Genomic DNA, 19,808 nt, shown 5'->3' with positions numbered 1-19,808 from the left:
CTCGGCTCTCCAGCGCCTCAGTGTGGATCTTTCTGCAAGTGTAACCCATCCCTCCCCTGATATAACCATTTCTGGATCATGAGATCAAGAGATCTAAAGTGGGCTTTAGAAGACCAAAGGAAAGGAAGAGTATCCAGAAAAGCAAATTAATGACTGTGATGGACTCCGTGGTGTTCATGTTGTATCCTCAGACCTCACAGTCAGTGTTCCTGGGAAACACTGCAGATCCTTCTCCACCCTGCCCAGGATCCAGTGCTTCCTGAAGATGTCGTTCAGGCTTGCTGGCTTCTCAAACATCTCCTTTTTTATGTAACAACATGAAGACTGCAGCTTTTTTTTTTTGTTGTTGATGGTTTGCAACTTGGTCTCTAATGAAGCCCAGACGTCTGATGTAGTGCAGCAGATGAGATTAATCAGATCATTAACACGCTGTTACTGAGGAGATGATGGACATAAGGGAACATTCACATGGGAGGAGCAGGAGGATGGGTTTAAACTCAAAGCATAAATGATGGATGGATAAAGGATTGAGAAGATGTTGAGTGGGCAGATGGATAGATGGCTGAATAAGATAGATAGATAGATAGATAGATAGATAGATAGATAGATAGATAGATAGATAGATAGATAGATAGATAGATAGATAGATAGATAGATAGATAGATAGATAGATAGATAGATAGATAGATAGTTTAAGAAATAGATGGATGAATGGATCATCTGAGGAATAGAGGGACTGATGGATGGATGGATAATCTGTGGGAATAGATGGATGAATAGATAGATAGATCATTGGATAGACAGATAGCTGGATCATTTAGGGAAAAGATGGATAAATGGATGGATGGATGGATGGATGAATGGATGGATGGATGGGCGGATCATTTAAGAAATAAATGGGTGTATAAATGGATGGATAGACAGACATATAGATAAATCATTTAGAGAATGGATGGATGGATGGATGGATGGATGGATGGATGGATGGAGGAATGGAGGGATGGATGGATTTAAAAATTGATGGATGATAGATCATATAGAGACAGGATGGATGTTGGATAGTTTAGGGAATAGACTGATTAATGGCTGGATGGATGGATGGATGAATAGGTGGACACATGGAGACGGGTGGAACAATAGATTACAGGAACATCCTATAGAGGAGTATAAAGGAATTCACACATCACAAATACAAAAACAAATGTTTATCTTTATTTCTGATAGTGTTATAATACATATTGTCTCCATAAAGTCTCTAATTGTTCATACTGCTCTACACAGCTATGTCACATGACACAGGCGTTGTGCTGGGGTGCACACGTCACACGTCACACGAGTTTATTATTATTATTTTTTTACAGAACACCGACAGATCGGTACACGAGTCTGCGGCACACACTACTCTGAACAGTAACTACATGGACGAGACTGGACAGGGGGACGATTTGTTTACCGTTGCACAGTACGTCATTTTTCAGGAGTTTTTTCCTCTTCCACAGATTTGAGATCGTTGTGAGAAACTGCACCGGACGCATCTTCGAACTACACCGTAGTTTACGACAGACTCTTTTTTTCTAACATGCCTTTTTAAACAAACTGGGAATGTACACTGTGGAAGTGGACTGTGTGTGGTGTGGTCGCTGCACGCTGTGGTGAGGATGTGAGATGAAGATTCCTCATAAAAATGTGCTGCGAATTTTTTTAAAAAGATCGGCGTGAAAAATCCGTCTGTTTTCTTTCCTTCTTTGGCTCACAGACGGTTTATACGCCTCGAGTTCCTCTGCAATCGAGTTCCTCTGCATTCTCACAGTAAAGAACTTTACGTTTCATCCACTTACTGTGATACCACACTCAAACACTCACACACACACACACACACACACACACATGCTATGTGGCTTTGTATGCTATTTCACACGCACAAACACATACACTGTTCATGTATGCTTTGTATCACTGTAGGTTATTTCACACACACACACACACACACACACACACACACACACACACACACACACACACACACACACACACACACACAAGACTCAGCCCATATAACTGTAGGTTATTTGTCTTTCTCTTACGAACACACACACACAAACATATGCACACCCACTGTGTATATGTAGATTTTCACTCACACACACACACACACACACACACACACACACACACAGGCATACATACTATGTACCTCTGTAGGTTTTACACACACACACACACACACACACACACACACACACACACACAGGCATACATACTATGTACCTCTGTAGGTTTTACACACACGCACACACACACACACACACACACACACACACACACACACACACACACACACACTCATTAGGTATCTTTGGGCACAGTCCCTTAGCTGAAAAATAACTTTTTTTTTTTATCATCAATTCACAACACATTGTAAAGATAAATTTGGCATCAAAATCTTCTCACCACGACCACATAGATGTCACACACACAATCACACACATATACACACACACACACACTCGAGCCTACACCCATGAGTCTGGAGATGCGGGGTAGGTCTGAGCGCGGTAGGAAGGCCTGCGTGTGGTGGAGTAAAAGTCCACGTAGTTGGTGTTGCGTTTGAACGCCTGCCTCTCGCTCACCACAGGGTAGTGCAGCGGCTCGTCCAGGTACGGATCATCGTAGCCCATCGGAGACCCCAGATACATTCCATACGTGTCGTACGAGCGCTGAGACGGCTCGTCCGAGTAGTACAGCTGACCAAGCTGCAGGAAGACAACACACAGAAGGGTGTGAGCACAGGTCCAAAGAAATGCTACCAGAGGACACTGTATGGTTCAGTGTTCTCATAAACACTGCATCCGCATAAACACTGCGTCCTCATAAACACTGCGTCCTCATAAACACCACGTCCTCATAAACACTGCGTCCTCATAAACACTGCATCCACATAAACACCACGTCCTCATAAATACCCTGTCCTCATAAACCTGTGGCAGTTATTACACTGCGGACGTTGACTAGGAGGTAAATAACCACCGAGCTCCACAAAGGGAAGTGTTCTGAAAAGAACATTATTTATTTGAGGAACATCTGTCCATTGTCTCTGGTGGACATGAGGATCACATTTACTTTGAAGTACTGTATATTATAATTAGCTAATCATTTATTCATCACCATGTTCTTCATGTTCTCCATGTTCTCTGTGTTACCAATGTTCCAATGTTCCAATGTTCTCCATGTTCCCTGTGTTCACCTTGTTTTCTGTGTTTCCTGTGTTCTCTATGTTCCCCATGGTAACTGTGTTCCCATGTTCTTCATGTTTTGATTAATTTAACCCAAACCAAACAGAAAACAAAGCCAAAAATGTATTGATTTTGCTCCAACTTCTACAGAAACACTTCCAAAAAAGTAAAAGGTTTACCTGTGACCTGTGAGGTTCCTCATGAGATGGAGAAGGGAAGGAGCTTATGAAATAGGCAGAATGCTTTCCTGGCCCTAGAACACATGAAAATAAATTACATTAAACTGGAAAGTAGAAAATATTTGAAAAGTATTGGAACACCTGACTTTTCTACCCATATCTGTTTCTTCACCAAATCTGGAGGCTCACAATTGTATTAGACGTCTCCGGATACTAGAGCATAAATTATTTCCCTCACTTAAACTAGGAGACCCAAACCTGTTCCAGCAAGACAAAACCCCTGTGCACAAAGCCAGCTCTATGAAGATCTGCTTTACATGGGTTGGATTTGGTGGAAGATCTCCTGCTCTAAACCCTATTAAACTGCTTTGGGATTGATTTTTCACACTGACTGCACCCCAGGCCTCCTCACCTCACCTACATCAGTACCTGCCTTTACTAACACCCATGTGGCTACATGAATCTCAACAAATCTCCACGAAATCTAGTGGAACATCTTCCCAGAAGAGTGGAGGTTATGGGGACTAAATGTGGAAATAGGATTTTCAAAGAAAGCACAAACCAATCTTATGTTCAGGTGACCATATACTTTTTTTTTTACATGTAGTGAAACCTCCACCATGCTTCGCTGATGAGATGGTGTGAGATGGTGTGTAATAAGTTCTTCATAATGCTTCAGAGATTCGTAAAAGTCAAATATCCCAGATGCCTTGTCCTATACAGACTAGAATTTCTTTATTCATATTTATTCATTTTGTAAAGATACGTTTGTACACGTTCCTCTTTGTCATACCTGTGTACAGTGTTTTGTTTCTGTTGGCGTCTCCGTAATAGTTTTGAAGTTGCATAGATGACTGAGCCCTCCTCTTACTTAACCGATGCTCTCTTATCCCCAGCATAGCCGGTGAGGACGTGGCGCTACCACCTAACATCACGACAAGCAACATTAAACATGGAAACGGCAACTTTCTCCATCCAATTTAACTAAAGACCGTTTTCTCGCAGCTGGCTCACCTGATTGGATCACAGGCGACATCTGTAAGTTGCTGGTAGGAAGCGTGGGCTGCGACCGGTACCGGTCTCGCTCCAGGGTCGACACCGGGGTGATGAAATGGTTCTGATTCCATCCATCCTGATATGTCAGAGAACACAAGTGTGAGCATTATACAACTGGATGGGGGACAAAGAAGAAGATAAAGTACAATGCTGCGTACCCTTTTATAGATGTTGCGTAGATCTCTGTACTGCCACAGTGTGTTCAGAACCTGTGCTGCAGCTTTCACCACCTTCATGGAATATCTGAAGTACAAAACAGAGTCAAACTTCCATCATTAGCACCAAGGTTCAGATCGCCACTGTCATTACTAGGATTCACCTGAAAAGGGCGCCACGTTCAGATTTAAAAATAGACAAAAATCACCAAGGAATCAAATACAGTGCATCCAGAAAGTCTTCACAGAGCTTCACTTTTTCCACATTTTGTTATGTTACAATTTTATTCCCAAATGGATGAAATTCATTATTTTCGCTCTGCTCTGCTCTCACCTCTCCCCACGGCCCCGGCTGATGCTGACCAGCTTGTCGATGCCCCCCACCTGGGCGAGTGCACGAGCGTTCTCCATGTTTCTGCTGGTGACCTCATGAAGGGCACAGCACACCGCCGCCACCGTCTCGTCAGAGAGCAGCGAGGGTCCATGACCCGGGAGACGAGTCACCAGATCCGGCATGGCGTACTTCCCTAAATCCAGAGACATGGGTTTTTTCACTTAATATATTATTAACACAACGAGAACCATTTATTTCTTACATATACGTTACAGTTATTCGCATATCCCAGTTTGTTAGAACACTGGGGTCAGCCATGATACCCTGCCCCTGGAACAGCGAGGCTTGAGCTTGGCGGTGCTTTGGCTTGATATATATTAGAGATACATATGCGATACGATTCCCCCCATTACGATGCAGTGCGATCCGATTCAACACAACGCAATTTAACGGAAAACATATCATCCTCTGCAATTCAGTATGGTACAGATAATTTAATTTATTTCTTTGGGTCAGAGAAACAAAAAAAACGCAGCTGTTGGAGCTCTACCTCTGCCATGTTAATCTGTATTCTATATGTAATCTGTATCTCAGGACACCCTTGGTCTCCATAGTGTTGTTATACTCAGCGGCGCTGAGAGAACGCGCTCAAGAAACAGTTCAGTGAGGAGAAATCAATCTACATAGAAAAAATTGGTCATGAATTATTGGTCACTTTTTAAATAATAAACGTAAAGAACATCTACTAACAATTATGCCGAAATAAATAGTTTTTTCACTGATGCAAATATGTAAGTTAATATATACTGTAAAGAGTCATCCATATTTATTTTTTCTCTCATGCCCACCACTCTCGCCAAGTAAATACTTGTCAAACAAATAACTAAATAAATGTGACATCGCTCATATAGCAACTGACCAATTAGCTCTTTGTTCCTGGCGTCCAGAGCCATGTTGCGCAACGCTGTAGCCACGGAGCAGACCACCCGATCGTTATCCATCCTCAGCAACTCCACCAGAATGGGCAAACCCTTCTCCTTACGCACTGCCGCTCGGATATAGGATGCAAACTGACGACATGGTGAGACGCAAAGAATAAAGAGAAATAGATTGAATGAAGATTTAAAGAAGTTTTATGACCCTATTGCTCACTGCAAACCTGAAGAAATCTGATGCCTGGTTACGCAACAAATACCTAAATAAATATTAACATGAAAGAAATGAGACTGGGACATGAAGACCTGAATTGAATGAAGATTATTGCATGAAAGTCAGCAGAAGGACATTGTGTTCTTCTTTCACACATGGACAGAATCTTACCCTCCAGGACCCAGCGGAGAGGTTTTGTAGAGACCCAGCTGCCCCCTCCAGTGTGGCCGGGTTTGAGCTTTCGGCCAGCAGGGTGAGGTAAGGCTTCACAACCGACGGGTGCCAAAGCATCTCTGCACCCTTTGGACTTCCGGAGAATCCTGGGATAGGTCCAACTCCGTCCCACTGCGAAGGAAGTGAAAACCTTGAGTTAAATACCATGACCATTCCACCAATGACGTCTAACATTATTCTTCCAAAAATGATGCATCTGAAACTGTTAGACACAATCCAATGGCAGTTTGGTATTAAACATTACAAAAGAATCAAATTTGTTTCATTGTTTTTATGAGATTATGTTCATATTGTATCCTGAGCACTTGGAGCAAGACAGTAGGTTCAGTAGGTTCAGGGGAGTGGTAACTCAGTGGTTAAGGTGCTGGGTTACTAATCGGAAGGTCGGGGGTTCAAGCCCTGGTATCGCCAAACTGCCACTCTTGAGCCCTTGAGCAAGGCCCTTAACCCTCTGTGCTCCAGGGGTGCCGTATCATGGATGACCCTGCGTTCTGACCCCAGGTTCTGAGCAAGCTGGGCTATGCGAAGAACACATTTCACTGTGCTGTAATGTATATGTGACAAATAAAGGCTCTTCTTCTTCTATTCAGTAGGGTCAATATATTCAGTTAGTGCTGTAAGTTCAATATTTTCAGTAGGTTTATTAAAGTCTGTAAGTTCAGTATGTTCACTACATTACGATAGTGCAGTAGGTTCAGTTCTTTCAGTAGGTTTAGAAACATCAGTAGATTCAGTAAACTGAGAAAGTAATTTTTTTCACTTTTTTGACTCTTGCCTGCTGATCCTGCCAGGACCTCTTCTTCTTCTTCTTCCTCAGACCCCAGCAGATAAAATCCATTTGTTTGCTGGACGGATCATTGCCAAGGAGCGTATCCAGTTCCTGATTGCCCATCAATCGAGAGGGGGGCATCTCCAGCTCGAGACGATACGACAGGTTCCTTAGCGTGCACACACAGTTTTCCACAATCTGAGGAAAAAAAAGAGATTGGTCAAGAAACGGCCTGAAGAACCTGAAAGAGGACAGGAGGAAACAGGTAACTAATCACAGTATAGTAAAGCTTCCAGTTTAACAAGCCGCTAGTCTGCTAACCACCTGAATGCTAATTAGCTTGACTAGCTAGTTCACTTACCTTGCTGTCAAAGTCGGAGGTGTTGACACACGTTTTGATGATGTAGAGAAGCGAATCGATCAGTCCTTCACAGCAGCGCATCTGCCTGCGAGCCTCTTCACCGGCCGAGCTCAGGTTTCTGACCCAACACAACACAACACACACACAAACACACACACACACACACACACACACACACACACACACACACATGAATCAAGTGGACATGCAAAACATAAACTACACTGCCCTTCATTATTATGCATTATTAAATTTCAAGAAATCTGATCTCTATATGTTTCATCCTAAAAATAATAAGGTTAATCTACTGAATATACACAACAGCATACGGACAAATGTTTGTGGAAACCTGTGCTTCAGTTTGAATCCCATCCCATTCCACATGGTTGTATCAGACAACTTGTCTGGGATATTTTACTTTTTAACGAATACATCTCTAATCTTTAAATGCTTCAAAAAAATCATGTTTTAAAACTTCACACAGTTTCAAAAAGCGAAGCATGGTGGTGGAAGCACTACACGGAAAAAAGTATGTGGACACCATAAGCATTAGAACGGTATGTGTCTTTTTTTTCTCTTCTTTTTTAATACCCCGTTTCCACATTTAATCCCCATTTGCTGCAACCTCCACTCTTCTGTGAAGATGTTCCTCTAGATGTTGGAGTGTGCTTGTGAAGATTTGTGGAGATTCAATCAGCCACAATGGTGTTAGTAAAGTCTTTTATTGATGTAAGTGAGGGGAGGAGGCCTTGGTTCAATAAGATTGAGGACAGAGGTATATAGCAGGAGATCTTCCACCAAATCCAAACCATGGAAAGCATATCTTCATGGAGCTGGCTTTGTACACAAGGACATTGTCAGGTTTAGGTCTCCTGGTTCGCTAAGTGAAGGGAAGATTTAATGCAACAAAGACATCTTGTGTGCCTTCAATGTTCTGGTAACAGTTCAGTGAAGAACCGCATACTGTATGTCCGGAAAAGGCGAGTGTCCAAATACTTTTGACACGTATTCGTATATCTGGTACAGTAATCTGATTTCTATGTGATTTCTAGCTATGCACTAAAAAAGCGTTCTTATGGTGCATCAGTCAGGTGATCGTGATACCTGAGGCATCCGGTTGTGTTCCTCAGCACCACCGAGGAATGCAGTTTGAGCTTCTGGTCCTCTCTCTGAGGGGCGGCGCCCCAACCCGAGTGAGGGATGATGACGATGTTGGTGAGAGGTCCGAGAGCATCGCGCACGATGGTCATCTTCACAGCGTCGCACGACGATAGGTTCCACAGCACGCCTGCACCCGAGCAGAGCGTTTAGAAACGTCACTAAGTCCAGCTGAACTCGAGCAGAGGAACAAAAACTCACCGGTCACAAGCTCCCGGATGTCAGATTCCGAGGTTTTCCTTAGCAGCCGGAGCAGTGCTGGGATTCCTCCGGCATTCCTCACACACACCTTATTGTCGTCGGTTGCTTTGCCGAACACCAGGTTCCTGAGAGCACCGCATGCGCTGCGCTGCACCTCCAGGACCTTGTGATCCAGAAGATCAACCAGATGCTGGATTCCACCGAGCCGACACACCTGTACATACAGGAAAGGTTGAAGATGTGCTTGTGTGTGTTTGTGTGTTTATGAGTGTGTTTATGTGTTGAATGTGTGTGTGTGTATGTGTTTGTGAGTGTGTGTTTGTGGGTGTGTGTATGTGTGCATGTGTTGAGGATATATATGTGTGTGTGTGTGTGTGTGTGTGTGTGTGTGTGTGTGTGTGTGTATTGAAAATGTGTGTTTATGAGTGTGTTTATGTGTTGAATGTGTGTGTGTGTGTGTGTGTGTGTGTGTGTGTGTGTGTGTGTGTGTGTGTTAACCTCAGTCTTAATGCGGTTGTCTCCGTAACACAGGTGCTGTATGTAGGCAGCAGCGTTGGCCTGCACTGATGGAAAGTGGTGCTGCAGCATGCGGATGACCTCCGGCAACTCAGGATCTCGCCACGCAAACTCCCTACACACACACACACACACACATACATACATATTTGCATCTTATAAACAAGAAAAAAAAAACTGTTATAGAAAAATCAGTCACTGACACTGGAGACTCCTTCCGTAAAAACCTTTAGTTATACTGTTGCCATAGAAACGATCAGAGGATTTGTGAATTAGTTGCGTATATTAAACATATTAACTGGTATAATTATGTCAGTACAGTAAGTACAGAATTGGAAAGCTGTCGAATATTTACAGACATTTAGTTTAATGGTTTAATGAACATCGACTTTCACGTCCTTACCGAGGATCTTTGTGGATGCTGTCGATGGACGGCGATCGCGTGGAACAAATGTTATTGTTGATCCCGGATGCGTGTCTGCTGTAGTTGGATTCTGCTGATCGGTAAAGGGTGGAGCGATACGTGTCAGTGTGTGAGGGAACTGAGTATGCCCCCCTCTGGTAGCGCAGGGTACTACACTGACTGGTGGTTCTCGGAAGAGTCCCCAACCCTGATCCGGGAGAGACACAGTGGGGAACCCGAATGTAACACAATGACATATATATTTATTTATACAGAACATGGCTTTCTGGAGCAGCAGTCATTTTTAAAAAGCTAAATAAAGCAATATCCAATTTATTCAGAAAGAACCTTTTTAAACCAGGGCCAAAGTCTGAGGTTCTGAAATGATCTTTATTAATTTTTTATTGGAAAAGATTATTTTCTATTTATTTTTTTAAAGCATTCAGCAGTTTCAGTAAATTTACTAGATTCAGTAAATTCAGATTGTTTATTAGGTTCAATATGTTCAGTAGGTTCAGTATGTTAGTATGTTTAGTAGGTTCAATGGGTTCAGTAGGTTCAGAAGTTTCAGTAAGTTCAATAGGTTCAGTAGGTTCAGAAGTTTCAGTAAGTTCAATAGGTTCAGTATGTTAGTATGTTTAGTAGGTTCATTAGGTTCAGTATGTTAGTATGTTTAGTAGGTTCATTAGGTTCAGTAGGTTCAGAAGTTTTAATAAGTTCAATAGGTTCAGTAGGTTCAGAAGTTTCAGTAAGTTCAGTAGGTTCAGTAGGTTCAGAAGTTTCAGTAAGTTCAATAGGCTCAGTAGATTCAGTATGTTTAGTAGGGTTAATATGCTGCATAGCAATAGTAAGTTTGTATGTTCAGTAGCTACAATAGGATCAATATGATCAGTACGATCAGTAAGTTCATTATGTTTAATATGCTCAGTAGGTTCAGAATGTTCAGAAAGTTCAGCGGGCTCATTATGTTTAGTTGGTTCAATATTTTCAGTACGCTTAATAAAGTTTTTTATATGCTAAGTAAGTTCAGTAATAGTTTTAGTATCTTCAGTAGTTTCGGAAGAGTCAGTTGGATTATAAATTCAAAGTTAAAATGTTTGAAATTGTAACATTTATTTTACTTATTTAGTTTAACATACAAGATTTCAGCACCCAATCCAACTCAGAAGAACTCAGGTTATTATTTAGCAGTTTCATTGTGGTCTGTATGGTATACAGTGTACCTGTGTTCCTGGACAGACCGCACTGAGAGCCGTGGGTCGGGCTCTGGTACAGTGGGTTCTGGAAGGTTCTGTCATCGTAAACTGAGGCGCCGTGATGGTCCGGAGATTGGGCTTCCTGGCCCAGCTGGCTGTGTTGGCTGTAGGAGCTCTGCAGGCCTACATGAAAGTTACAACCAGAAACAATAGTACAAACAGAACACCACACCATGCTTTCCACAGCAATCCTATTTACAGTAGTGTCTCCCAATCTAATATATTGGACTAATGATCAGCTCAGAAGGTCATTGGTTTAAATCCCGAGCACTTGAGCACTTGTCCTTAACCCTGAACTGGTGTCTGCTAAATGCTGCTACCTGACTGAATAAAATTGAATAACTGAGTTAATTATTATTTGTAATAAACAGGAACAAATTGTTAGCTGGAAAGGCAGACAGTCGGATTTTCATTACATATTCACTTAGATTTGGTGATTAAACAATCACTCGAGCGTCTAATTACATTCCAGTCACACCAAATTTACTGCTGTTACAGTGACAAGTAATAACACCAATAAACATAAACACATTCCAGTAACAAATCTAATAAAAGCTGTATTTAAATATTTATATCTGGTTAAACTACATTATACCTAATGCACATAGTGAATTTCTTTCATAATGTAAGATTATTATTATTATTATTATTAAGAGCTATTTAATAATTATAACAAACATAATTTAATACAATTAATATCATCATTGTTATTATATATATATATATATATATATATATATATATATATATATATATAACAAATATTACATAATTAAAAAAATACTATTATACTATATACTATATATATATTATATTATTATCAATTAATTATCATTTATTATTTCATTATTGAATTACTATTTAATTATCAACTATTATGATTATTATCAATATTAGTAATAGTATTTTTTATATTAATTGAATTCTTTCTGATAAGTATTGCATCACTCCTTCTTGGCTCGACATCCTGCACTGCTGTCACATTTTATCGTGTACGTGAGCAGCTATAAATTTTCTCAGGTACTTTGTTTGGGAACAGAAGCAATCCCACACGCTGATTTAAATAGGTCAGTGGAGCAGATCTCAGGTATCTCACACTCAGAGCTTATCATCGTCATCGTGTCGACGCACCACAGGAGAATGTGGCTTAAGGATTTAGTGATTTCCTGCTAAACAGGAAATCAAGGTTTGGTGTCACAGCATGAGTTACGACACACACTCACACACCACACACACACACACTCACAACCCCCACCCACCTAGACCCACATGCCCACGAGAGATATAAATACACCAGGATGACTAATAATATGTGACGGCATTACCATATGTCTGGAGGAGCAAAATAACTGGAGACATCTTCGAAGTGTTCATCATCATCACTGAAGTCACCTCCTCTGCTCACCTGTAAGACTGTCCGGTCTGGAAAGAACGATCCTCTCGAAGAAATCGTATGCCCGTGCCCCGAACGAGGAATGTGTGTTGTCATACGGCTGTGCCTCATGTTTTCCCAGCGTCCCGTAGTGCTGTGGCTGTGCCGTCATGCCGGACCCCAGAAGAGTCGGGGAGCTCATGCCGTCCCTGAGGTGCCCAGGATAAGCAGACTGGAGCGTGTCGGAGGACGGAGGCAGAGTGGTGCCAGGGAAGACGCTGGCCAATGGGCGGGGCTCCGAGATGATGGGCGAACCGTAGGGGCTTCCCAGGGTTGGGCGAGAGGCAAGCGGAGAGGGGGCGTAGACGGGAGAGGAGGCACGGGAGGGTACTGAACTCACACGCCTCATTACACGGCCACCTGACATCTGCATACACAGAACACACGACAATGATCAGTGCGCGAGATCTAGCTGAGTATATATATCTATACGAGGTGATATCAAAAAGTTTGGAGACTCGCTCTGTTTACAGGAAAGTACTTTATTCATCTACGTTTCCACACTATCACCTTCAAAACAGTCCCCTTGCACAGCAATGCAGCACCTCCCAACGTTCCTCTGGATTGTGTCCAGGAAGTCTTCTGTTTGAGATTCGCGCCAGATCTCCACAACAATGTCAAAGCAGCGACCTTTGAGCTGGAACTTCATCTTCATGAGGAGGACGAAGTCCGCAGGAGCCAAATCTGGTGAGTAGTGTTAGTAGTACGGTTCTGGCATTTTCAATGTTTGGACTCGTCTTCCTGATCTCTTGTCGTCTTCCAGTGACGTTCTCCCGTTTTTAAAGAACTGCCTAAAGATCTGCTCTAAACACCTCAAACGGCTCGTCGCAGCATCGCCTTATGTCAAACGTATGTCACATCAAATGTCTCTGTGGCAGTTTTGCGCAGTTTTACACTAAATTTTACGTTTGTTCTTTGTTCTATATGATCTGTTTTGATTGCATGTCCAAATTTGCATACCAGACCCTGATTGGCTTTTCATTTTGTGATGTCATAAAAGAAATTCAGCCCTTCCTGTTTGTTCAAAAGCAAACAGACGTCTTCAGACTCTCACCTGCGCTAGCGCCTGACCCTCGGCCCTGGACCCCATGGCCAGGCTCGGACTGAAACTCGGGGCGGAACTCGTCGACTGGGACCGTCCTTCCGACCTCCTTGGGGTCACTAGGTTGCTATAGTAACCACTCACTTCCTGATAGCCGCTGTCTGAATACGAGTTCATCTGCGTGGAGCTGCGCGAGTTTGCCGCTGACCCTGAGAGAAGGACAGCAGCGTAGGATTTAGCAGACGGAGAGCAAAAAAGATAGAGTGCATAAAAAGAAAGAAAAAAAGAATGACAGAAGGACATACACAATTTTTTTTTATTGTATTACGATTAGTTTTATTTTTCACTAATAAGTCAAAAATGATTTTTTTTATTCCCTCAAGATACGTACATTGAGGAATTCTCGGAAATTTCACAATAAAATGTACGTTGCTTTTCCTTGTTTTTGATTTGTGTTATTCTAATGCATGCACTGATGAACCCTCACTTTCATGCAGGGAGATTTGCTCCAGTTCAGGGGAATAGGGTGACCTTTGACCTCTAATCCCGAAAGTAGGTGAAAGGCAGTCTTCCGAAGCGTGGAGCTTGGACAAACCTGCCGCAGAGGAGTCTGGAGAGGGAAGAGTTCGATATTCAGGCTATACGACATTGTGTAGTACAGTACAGTGTTGATCATGCATAATGTATTTCAACTTATTCTGCACTTTACATACTGCGCAATACATAATGCACTACACTGTATATATATACACACTACACTACTCTACACATACTCAGTGTGTGTGTGTGTGTGTGTGTGTGTGTGTGTGTGTGTGTGTGTTGTGCTGTACTGTACATACTGTTCACCAGGAGTCTTCAATATTTTGCGGGTCCTTAGGCGATAGAGACGTAGGAGCCCCCCGATATAAAATGCGCCACTGATACTAACACTGATATTCAAAGAAACATATCGATTTACGCCAGTTACATTATGTTAAGACAATTAGAACCACGTCGTTGTTGTACTCGCGTCATCGTCTGTATAAAACTTTCTTTAGGCTTCTCCCGTCAGGGGTCGCCACAGCGGATCCTCCGCACGTTTGATTTGGCACATGTTTTACGCTGGATGCCCTTCCTAACGCAACCCTCCCCAATTTATCTGGGCTTGGGACCGGCACTGAGAGTGGCTGAGGATGGTTCCCTGACCAGGGATCGAACCCGGGTCGCAGCGGTGACCAACAGGGGACCCATCGTCTGTATATTTTCCTATATTTGCTAATCTTTTAAAAAGATTTATGCATCATAACAAACGTACGTTTCAGAATGTATCAACTCATCTTTTATTTTAATAGATTTGCAGTTTCGTTTAATTTTCAGCTTCAATTTTAATAGAAATTATCACTAAACTGTAAAGTCGGGCAGACAATTATACATTTACATGAACATTAGCGTTACATTAAATTAAACTTTAATGTATTAATTACATAATTCTTTTAAATTAGATATTTTGTCTTTGATGTTTTTTTGACCCATGTTTATTAAAAAAAAATTGAATAAAATTTCAACATTAATTATCAGACCCCCTGCAGTACTGTATTGAAGACCCATGGTGTAAACTGCACCATGCTACACACCGCACTATATTGTTTACATCCTGCACCATAATTTACATATGCTGCACTGTACTGCATATACTGTATACACTACACTATAATCTACATACAATACACACTACTCTACATATACAGCACCAAATTCTACACTATTCCCTAAAATATACTGCACTATAATATACTCTACTGCCACATCCTGTTTCTATACTGCTTTATAATGTAAAGTACTGAACGCTACACCGAACTCGACATACACAATACTGCGCTACACTGAAACTTCTTTGTTGTTGGTAAAATGCTGGCTCACTGCGAGTCACACAACCTCTCCGACTCCTCCTTCTCAAGCTTTCGGTGTGTCTCACGAGGACTCTTTAACATTCTCTACATGCCACGGTTTACAAGCGCTCGTCATCCATCAAAAGAGCTTTTTTTTTGCGTTTAGAGTTCCACTGAAAAGCCACGAATAGAGTACGAAGAGTCTTTTACCTGCTGACCTCCACAGCAGAGACTTCTCAGAGGAGCTTGGAGAAAGGAAGAAAAGGAAGACGGGAAAGTTATTTCTCCGTGATGAGAACGCGGACGTGCAACTATAAGCGGCTAAAAAGTACAAAAAACAAGTACAATTGGACATCAAATGTTCAAGCTTCAAAAAGATAAAAAGTGTAAACATTTGTGTAAAACGATGTATCGTTTGGGTTGTTTATGATTTGTTTCATGTTTGTTTAATTTTAATATTATTTTAATGTTAATATTATTTAGAACCTTTATTAATTTTTTTCCTAATGAGGAAGTCGGTGGTAACTGTGGCAAGAACCATCCCCCCCCCCCTCATAATAAAGAAAACTTCAAAGGAACCGGAATCAAATGGGAACCTCATCCTCATCACCGAGAGTCCATTCATTACAGTTCCATCATCATTGAGGTCTTCATGTTCCGTGCTTAAATGCAGAACTGTTCATGCAGACTGCAGTCCTGAACCATTAGAGCAGATGTTAATATTATTCCAGTCCAAATCCATCTTTAAAGTTCTCAAACTGCTCAGGAACATCGTGGATCTTTAGGCTGTTGATGTGAAACTAACCTGAGTGGTCACCAATTAAAGAGAAATCCATCCAGATGTAGGGATTTGGGATGAATTGGGCAAATTTGAGGAAAAAGTAAGAGACAGGAACACCGGTCACCGGTAACCAGGGTTTCAAAGGGGCGGAAAAGTTTCCATGGGAACTTCATCTGGTTGGAAATTTACTAGGAATTTATGGGAATTTATAGGAATTGATACAAATATAAGCTGATATGCATGCAAACTAATAAAAAAACCTTTGATTTAATTGTTAGTATAATTTTGTTTATTATACAGTAATAATTTTGCTTACACAGCAGTTTTTAACATAAATGCATGTAATATTCATGTAATTTGCCTGAATACTCTGAATACTGAAATGATGTGTGTCTGGGGCGTGGCCTCAGTAACCCTGAAGTACGTGTGCTGTGTGCATGTGATTAATGAATGTGCAGGTAAGAAATTCAACTCAAATCGCATTAAATCTGGTTGTTTAACCAAAAATTATCCTGCAAGATTTTTCATTTTAACTACATTTAAATCCCCTTTAATGGGAAAACCCGCAATTCTGTAATTTCCTATTAATTCCTGTTAATTCCAAAGGAAAATCTGCAGTCTTGGAAATTCCTGGAGTTTTGCAACCGTACTGGTAGGAGCGTTTTTGAAGCATGTAAGGAGCAGGAGCACGTGGCTGGTAGCGTCGACTCGAACAGACACGGAAACAACAAGGAGCAAAAGGGGTCGGGCAATAAAAGGTCAAAGGAAAACATCCATATGGAGACACAAACACACACACACACACACACACACACACACACACACACACACACACACACACACACACACACCAACCATTCCTGGGACATCTGAAAAAACATTCAACTGACACACACACACACACACACACACACACACACACACACACACACACACACTTAATGCATTTTAAATGTTGATTTTTCTTAACAATATATTATTATTTGTTAAATATACGCTGCACTGCCAAAAGTATTGGGACACCCTTGAAGACTCCATGAAGATCTGCTTTCCATGGGCTGGATTTATTGGAAGATCTCAAGTGGCCTGCTATAGAGCTCAAACCTGATTAAACACCTTCACTAACACCATTGTGGCCGAATGAAATCTGGTGGAACATCTACCCAGAACTAAAGATGGACCTTATAGTCATGTGTCCACAAACTTATTTTTACCCACAAGATTTTGCCAATGACACATCATACGTTTTTATCCACTTATAGTTACGTTCAGTGGTGCGGAATGTTGATAAACCAAGTTGGCATCTTCACTGAGTGTTACAAAGCGCTGACACTGGAGACTCCTTCCATCACCAGGCAACACATACAGCGATTATGCCACAACAAATACACGCATTTTTACAAGCCTGAAAACAAGCTGTTACCATGGAAACCGACATACACCAACACACGAGCTACACAAGCATATTTGGCATCTTCTGACCAATCAGAATTTTTTTTAATTCAGAAAAAATGTTTTTGCACTGTTAATTTTTAGTACAGAAATGATGACACACCTGTCACTGGCAGCACCTGGAGACTCCGCCCCCAACCTGCATCGTTCCAGCTGATTGGCTACGATCTGCCTCTCCACCTCGAGCTCTCTGGTGAGACGTTCGAACTGGAGCTCCTTCGCCGAAGAGCAGGGGACGAGACACAATCAAACACTTTTTTTTTCACCTTTTCCGTAGGGTGTGTGTGTGTGTGTGTGTGTGTGTGTGTGTGTGTGTGTGTGTGTGTGCACATCCTTGTCACAAGTTTAGTGAAGATAAAGTTCCATACAGAGTCCCTCTGGCGATACCATCCTGACCCTTACTGTCTCTGAGGCTGTCCTCTGTCTCCTCTCCTGAGTGTGTGTGTGTGTGTGTGTGTGTGTGTGTGTGTGTGTGTGTGTGTGTGTGGCAGTCGCAACAACTGTGCTGTGTGCGGCTCTCTGACAACAGCTCATTAATTCAGCTGTTTAGTCTCACACACACACACACACACACACACACACACACACACACACATTTAAAAGACAGGTACGCCTCTGAAAATCATTTCTTGTTTTCCGTTTAACTGTTTATTACAAAACGAGTGAAATACGTGGAGGAAAAAAACAAACGTGAGACGTGACGCCGCATCGTCTGTGCTGCGAGCCGCCTGTCACAACAAGACTCCACCATTCAGCTCACTGCTCGGCACCACAAAGCTTGTCTTGTGAACCGGATTGTGGGCACACACACACACACACACACACACACACACACACACACAGTAATATTGGTGTTTTTATGAAATCTCCTGCACCTAATCGAGCGTCTGGATGATGCACTGGCTGCCCGATACGATCATTCTGAGGTTCTTATTATCCGTTTTTTAAAACATACACAGTATACTGTGTGGCCAAAAGTATCGGGACACCCGGGTTTCCAACTAAATGTGCTTCTTCACCAAACTGTTACCACAAACCCGGAGACACACAATTGATTAGGACGTCTTTGGATGCAGGATGCAAGACCCAAACCTGCTCCTGCATGACGATGCGCAAAACCAGATCCATGAAGATCTGCTTTACATGGGTTGGATTTGGTGGAAGATCTCCTGCTATAGAACTTTAGCCCTATTGAACATGATGGAGGTGAACGCTGACTGCACTCCAGGCCTCCTCACCTTCTCACCTACATCAGTACCTGACTTTACTAACATGAGTGTGTTTGTTTGTGTGTACCTGCTCTTTGACAGAGGCCAGGATGTTGGTGGTTGTGCTTTCCATCTCCATCTTGGTGCTGGTTCCTTCTTCACAGCTATGCTCCTCCTCCTCCTCCTCCTCTGCTGCAGGCCCTGGCTCAGGAGTAGGCATCGCCCCTACACACACACACACACACACACACACACACACACACACACACACACACACACACACACACACACACATTGTGAACGTCCCACCAGAAATTAATCACCAGCTTCACAAATAAGAGCTTCGTCTCGAAAAATCATAATAACCTGTCAGCTGTTACAATGATGGCATTTCTGGCACCATCAGACCTTGATCTGTGTGTGTGTGTGTGTGTGTGTGTGTGTGTGTGTGTAATCCTCAGCTTAGTTGCGCGTTCCAAAGAACGAGGACGTGAAGGGGAAATGTGTCGTCCAAAAGCCCAGCAGGTGAAAACACCACAACACAAACTGCTTCCCCTCCAGACCCCACTGCGTTCGACAGAAGGGAAAATAACTACACACACACACACACACACACACACACACACACACACACACACACACACACACACACACACACACTGAGTCACACTCTCACAACACATGCTTCTCATCACGCTTTTCATATCTCCTATATGTCTCAGTGCAGTCAAGTGCAGAAATATTGGCACCCTTTCCCACCTCTCTTTATATATATATTCATATGTATATAAATTATTTATATTTACATCGGCGCAGCAGCATAAAAGTTACCGATGAGATGCATCGATTTCAAAAAGTGTTCATTTGTTTCACGATGCATCGTTTTGTTCGATGTTCTTTATCGTTTATTATTTCGAAAGTGACCATAAATTTGTTACCGACATTTTATACATCGATTGATTTCGCCTCGTGGAACCGCTTCTCTCAGCACCGCCGCTGCTACGTGAACACGGAGCATCGC

The 19,808-nt window shown here is 42.2% G+C and overlaps 1 protein-coding gene across 2 annotated transcripts in view; it reads right to left on the bottom strand.

The window, feature by feature from the left end:
* Window positions 1-1,190: 1,190 nt before the first annotated feature.
* The window catches only part of pkp4 (plakophilin 4), a 26,261-nt gene continuing 7,643 nt past the window's right edge, over window positions 1,191-19,808 (bottom strand). The window contains exons 2-22 of one of the 2 annotated variants that reach the window (XM_046857370.1): window positions 18,876-19,012; window positions 17,683-17,795; window positions 15,557-15,591; window positions 13,966-14,088; window positions 13,491-13,687; window positions 12,410-12,803; window positions 10,972-11,127; window positions 9,749-9,956; window positions 9,328-9,460; window positions 8,830-9,043; window positions 8,575-8,758; window positions 7,471-7,588; window positions 7,101-7,307; window positions 6,278-6,451; window positions 5,877-6,027; window positions 4,958-5,150; window positions 4,627-4,711; window positions 4,427-4,544; window positions 4,206-4,337; window positions 3,413-3,486; window positions 1,191-2,753 (exon numbers count right to left, since the gene is read on the bottom strand). In XM_046857370.1, coding sequence (XP_046713326.1) covers window positions 2,514-2,753; window positions 3,413-3,486; window positions 4,206-4,337; window positions 4,427-4,544; window positions 4,627-4,711; window positions 4,958-5,150; window positions 5,877-6,027; window positions 6,278-6,451; window positions 7,101-7,307; window positions 7,471-7,588; window positions 8,575-8,758; window positions 8,830-9,043; window positions 9,328-9,460; window positions 9,749-9,956; window positions 10,972-11,127; window positions 12,410-12,803; window positions 13,491-13,687; window positions 13,966-14,088; window positions 15,557-15,591; window positions 17,683-17,795; window positions 18,876-19,007 — 3,381 coding nt within the window. In that variant the 5' untranslated portion in view covers window positions 19,008-19,012 and the 3' untranslated portion in view covers window positions 1,191-2,513. The remainder of the gene's footprint in view (window positions 2,754-3,412; window positions 3,487-4,205; window positions 4,338-4,426; window positions 4,545-4,626; window positions 4,712-4,957; window positions 5,151-5,876; window positions 6,028-6,277; window positions 6,452-7,100; window positions 7,308-7,470; window positions 7,589-8,574; window positions 8,759-8,829; window positions 9,044-9,327; window positions 9,461-9,748; window positions 9,957-10,971; window positions 11,128-12,409; window positions 12,804-13,490; window positions 13,688-13,965; window positions 14,089-15,556; window positions 15,592-17,682; window positions 17,796-18,875; window positions 19,013-19,808) is intronic. The other variant, XM_046857378.1, reaches the window with a different exon arrangement.

The sequence above is a fragment of the Silurus meridionalis genome, chromosome 1 (genome assembly GCF_014805685.1).
Source record: "Silurus meridionalis isolate SWU-2019-XX chromosome 1, ASM1480568v1, whole genome shotgun sequence".
Lineage (NCBI taxonomy): Eukaryota > Metazoa > Chordata > Actinopteri > Siluriformes > Siluridae > Silurus > Silurus meridionalis.
The sequence above is the reverse complement of the archived record's forward strand: the minus strand, read 5'-3'. Positions and strand labels throughout refer to the sequence as shown.